This window comes from Chrysochloris asiatica, unplaced genomic scaffold (genome assembly GCF_000296735.1).
Source record: "Chrysochloris asiatica unplaced genomic scaffold, ChrAsi1.0 scaffold00163, whole genome shotgun sequence".
NCBI lineage: Eukaryota > Metazoa > Chordata > Mammalia > Afrosoricida > Chrysochloridae > Chrysochloris > Chrysochloris asiatica.
In genome coordinates this window covers 7,417,405-7,422,566 of record NW_006408681.1, presented here as the reverse complement: position 1 = coordinate 7,422,566, position 5,162 = coordinate 7,417,405, and the positions used below count along the sequence as shown (strand labels likewise).

The 5,162-nt window shown below is 39.3% G+C and overlaps 1 protein-coding gene across 1 annotated transcript in view; it reads right to left on the bottom strand.

Moving 5' to 3' along the window:
• Positions 1-921: 921 nt before the first annotated feature.
• The window catches only part of RAB38 (RAB38, member RAS oncogene family), a 79,066-nt gene continuing 74,825 nt past the window's right edge, over positions 922-5,162 (bottom strand). The window contains exon 3 of the mRNA XM_006871220.1: positions 922-1,150. Coding sequence (XP_006871282.1) covers positions 998-1,150 — 153 coding nt within the window. The 3' untranslated portion in view covers positions 922-997. The remainder of the gene's footprint in view (positions 1,151-5,162) is intronic.

The window sequence follows — 5,162 nt, the reverse complement described above, 5'->3', positions numbered from 1 at the left end:
CGAAGACATATTCTACTGATTAACCAAAAAGGGTACATACGCTGCTTACTTTCTTGGTCACAAAGTTGATGTGAACAGTAGGTACAGATGAAATAGACTCATATCAGCTTTAATAGTGCCCGGAAGCTTCTTCAAGTGTACATTTCTCATGTCCTTTTTGAAATAACATTTTAGAAATGTACTCTGAGAAGCTTGGCTACACAGTCAAAAAAGAAGTTCACAATGCTAAAAAAAATAAAAATAAAAACTCCAATCACTTTCAGAAATAGGGAAACAGCATCTTTTAATGTTTTATTTTTCACTTGTGGAAATATATATTATATATATTACAAGTACAGAAGAATCCCAGAGCTTGAGTTAGAAGAAGGTGACAGAAGGCCACATATAGGGGGCAAGTATTTCCACACAGTTTTCAGATAGACCAATATTCAGGGCATGACAAGTGACAAAAAACAAAACAAAAACACCAAAAGCATGGAGCCTGTGTACATGACCCTGAAGAACTAAATCAGAGACAACTCTTGGAGCTGTCAAGAATAGAGGTTATCTCTTGAACAAATGACATTTTCACTGACAAACCATTAGAGAATGTATGGCAATCCGGACAAAGATTCTAGGGGCACAGTGAAAACCAGGGCTTAACTTGACAGCTCATCTGCTGCTCTCCCCACTTCTTTTAGAGACCTGAGATTTAATTTAAAGAAGCAAATAATACCATTGGCTTGGCCCTGCAAAAATGCACTCAGCTAAACGACAGAATTCTGTAACATTAAATATTTAAAGAGCTTGTAAACACTGTGCTGATGGTGAGGGGGAAAAAAACAAAACATCAAAAATATCTGCTATTTCTCTCTTACATGAAAGATACAGGCATAGATCTTTGGCATGCCACCTATGTATTCCTATCCTGACATTTACCTGAAATGGTAAAAACAAATTAAGGCACAATATGTGTGGTGATGGGGTTATTTCCATCATATACCAAGAAAAGAGCCCACTAAGATTTGGCACAACTGGAGCAGCTGACAACTCTGGGTGAGGCAAGATGAGGTTTCACGATATCCGGCTCAATGGACTCCATCAGGTCACATTCATTTGCCAGGATGTGTTTCACCAGACATCTGGAGGCTTCATCAATGTTTATATTTTCCTAAGGGGGGGAGGAAACAAAACAAAAGTTTTTCTTATTCAATATTTTTAAATAACCCTGGAGCACAGATCTATATGTGAAGAAACAGCCCCCCAGGGCTTGTCTAGTAACCACAAGGTCGACAGTTCAAATCCACCAGCCACACTGAGTGAGAAAGATGAGGCTCTCTATGTGTGATGCTGGAGGATAAGCACTGGACTGCAATGTTGGTATAAATCATAAGGTCATCAGTTCAAACTCACTAGTCACTCCTCAGAAACCCTATATAGGGTCACTGTGATTCGGAACCGACTTGGCAGCACTTAACAACAGTGACAACAAAACATGTACAACCTCGGAAGTCCTATACAGGGTCGCTAGGATTTGGAATAAACAATGGCAATGAGTTTGGGTGTATGGGCTTTCTTGTTGTTGTTCTTATACCTTGCTTGCAGAAAATGAACAGACTTAAAAGTCTTACTGATGAAGATCAGAGAACATAGCATTCAGTATGGGTTGCACCTCAGTGTAAAGAAAACAAAAATCCTCACCACTAGACAAAAGATTGAAGTTGTCCCAGGCTGCATTTTGGTTGGGTCCACTATTACCACTCATGGGTGCAGCAGTCACAAACTCAGACAATGTACTCCATTAGGCAAATCTGCTGTACAAGACTTCTTTAAAGTGTTCTCAAGAGCAAAGATGTCAGTTTGAGAACTCACGTGCACCTGACCCAAGTCATGGTATTTTCCATTGTCTGATATGAATGTGCAAGTTGGACAATGAATAAGGAAGCCCCTAGAAGAATTGATGCATTTGAGTTATGATATTGGAGAGAATATTAAAGGTACCATGGACTGCCAGGAGAACAAATAAAGAATGCTCCTTGGACGTCAGCTTGGCAAGACTTTGTCTCTCATACTTTAGACACGAGAAAACATCATGCTTAGTAAAGTGGAGGTTCAGTGAAAAAAAGGAAGATCCTCAATGAGATAAATTGGCACAGAGTAGCAGCAGTGGATTCATGCATAACAATTGTGAGGATGGTGTAGGACTGGGCAATGCTTCCTTCTATTGTATATAAGGTAGTTATGAGTTTGAATCTACTCAGTGGCACCTAACCACAATAACAACATACAATAGAATCCTGTTGAATAAGCATGGGACTGTTAACCACAAGGTGGGCAGTTCAAACCAACCAGCCATTCTTTGAAACCCAATACAGGGTTGCTATAAGCATGTGAAAATAACCCTATACCAACTCAGTGGCACTTAATAACAACAGCATCCCCTTAAAAATGCACCTTTTTCTTTTCTTCTTCACTCTCATTTTTTCTCCTCAAAAAATTCAACCTTTTGGCTCTTTACCAACATGTAAATATTTATTTTGTTTTTTCATATAGGAGGAATGGTGTTGGCTGGACTCACTTGTTGTGTGGTGCAATCAAATGGAATTCTACTTAGAGTGACCCTGTATAACAGCATACTCAACAGGGTTTCCTAGGCTATAATCTTTATGGGTCCTGCTGCAGACATATGTGGGTTAATGCGCTGGACTGCAAACTGTAAGGTCGGTTTGAACTGCAAGGTAGGCAGTTTAAGCTCACCAGTCACTCCTCAGAAACCCTATACAGAGTTGCTAGGAGTCAGAAGCGACTTGACCACACTTAACAACAACAACAGTCTTAATGGGAACAGATCACAAGATCTTTTTCCCACATAGCTACTGCTGTTGTTGTTGTTGTGTGCCATTGAGTAGACTCTTACTTATAGCAATCCTGTATAGGGTTTCCAAGAATGGTTATTGGGTTTGAACTGCCAATCTTGTGGTTACCAATCCAATGCTTATCTAACAGCACTACACCAGGATCACTGGGTGGGTTCAAATTGTCCACCTAAACCAATCACATGCTAAGTATCAAGTCACCAAGACTTCTTTGAACTCATTTAGTAGGTTGAATTTAAGTAAGATATCAATTTGCTTATTTTTTTCATGCTCTTATACTATAACAGAATACTGTATAGTTCACATAACCTAGGCGCATAATCACCCCTGTCACATATTATTTTGTGAGCTTGGTATGATAAAGAAACAAGATACCTGTTGTAGTAGTCCTTGGTGTTTTCACAAATATTTCTGGTCCCTCCCTCCCTTATAATCAAATGGTAGGGGTGCCCTGTTTAATTTATTTGGATGTTGTTGTTGTTAAGTGCCATCAAGTCGATTCTGACCCATAGCAACTCTGTATAGGGTTTCCAAGGAGCAGCTGGTGAGCTTGAACCCCCAACCTTGCAGTTCAAAGAACTTTGCAGTCTGACACATTGGCCCACAGCACCACGCCAGGACTTGGATAGGAGACTTTAATTGGCCAATGAAATGTAAGAAGAAAAGTGTGTCACATTCATATAGAAGCAAGGAGCCAGTACTAACTTTGTTTTATTTTCCCTAATTCTGTAATAATGGAAGCCTGGAGATGGAACTTCCCTTGGCATGGGTCCATAAGCAAGGATCAAGTAGAGCCAAGTACCCCAGTCAACATATGATAAATATGTAGTATGAGTGAGAATTAAGCCTATGTTATTTTAAATCACTGAAACTTGGGCATTGTTTACCACGGGACCATAACCTAAACAGACAAGAGGAATTATATCCCTTTGAGAAGGGAAAGTACACAGTCATAAATATGAGTCTGATTTCAAGGGAAAAAATAAGCTTTAATTTCAATAAAATACGGATCTTAGGGACAAGCCCAGCCCAGCACTTAGCTCTTGAGTCTAGCCCCCAGCCCTTTTTTTAAAATGTGATTCAATAAGAGCCTGTTCCACAGTCCTGTAGTGTTTCTGATTCATGGAAAGTGGGATGAATAGCCTCATTTAGCCTTCTAGACATTGACCTTGTCAGTCATCACATTTTACTAAAAATTATCTGTAATTGGATAATTTTAAGATAAGCTCTGGTAGTGTAGTGGTTACGAGTCTGGTTGCTAACCTCAAGGTCAGCAGTTCAAAACTACCAGCCATTCCATGGGAGAAAGATGAAGCTTTCTGCTCCCATAAAGATTTATAGCCTCAGAAACCCTATACTGGGTCACTGTGAGTAGGAACCGACTCCACGGCACACCACCACCACCACCACCAGCAAGATAAGTTCAAAGCCATTAATAAAGCAACACTTTGATACCCATTTGGCTATTGACTTTTGCTGGAGAAGGAGGTAACAAAATCATACTTCAAATAACAAATTATCATACCTTTTTACAGATGAGATTTCCCCAAGAGCAAACAACATGTGACCTGGAGGACTAGAACTTGCATACAGGAATTTCTGGTGCCAAAGCCTGGCTCTTACTAAATTATATTAACATACAAAAATGTTTAGCACAGTGTTAGGTCCTGCTGGTGCAATGGTCAATCACTCATCTGCTAACTGAAAGATCAGTGGTTTGAACCCACCAGTAGATCCGCAGCAGAAGAGACCTGGTGATCTGCCTTGCAGGGCAGGACTACTCACTGTAGGATCACTTGGAGTACAAATTGACTCAATAACACAAAACAATAACATACCCAGTAGGTACTAAAGAAATCTTACTTCCATTATTTTTCATAAATTTCAATAAAATATGCTTATAAGCAAGAAATGAAAGTTTTAAACATTTAAAAGTTAGTTTCCTTTTGCACACTCAAATGTAACAGATTTGCCAGCAGTATTTTTTAACTAACACTCATACAAGTAGAGGAAGGTTTTCTTTTAATAATGTGCAAACTGGCAAAATTCACTAATGAGGAGACTTAAAATGCTAGTGTGGACAAATCAATGAAATCCATCATCATGATGTAAAAAGCAACACAAACCTAAGCCCAATTAGTGCCAACCTAGCCACATTATTTCAGTAAAAGATAATATGATGCCTGTGAAAGACTACTTGAAAAACAACTTGGTATAAACATTACAATAAGAGATCATGGGGGTCCAGGCAGCCAACAAGCAGATGAAGAAATGTTCACAATCACTAGCCATTGTTGTTGGTAAGTG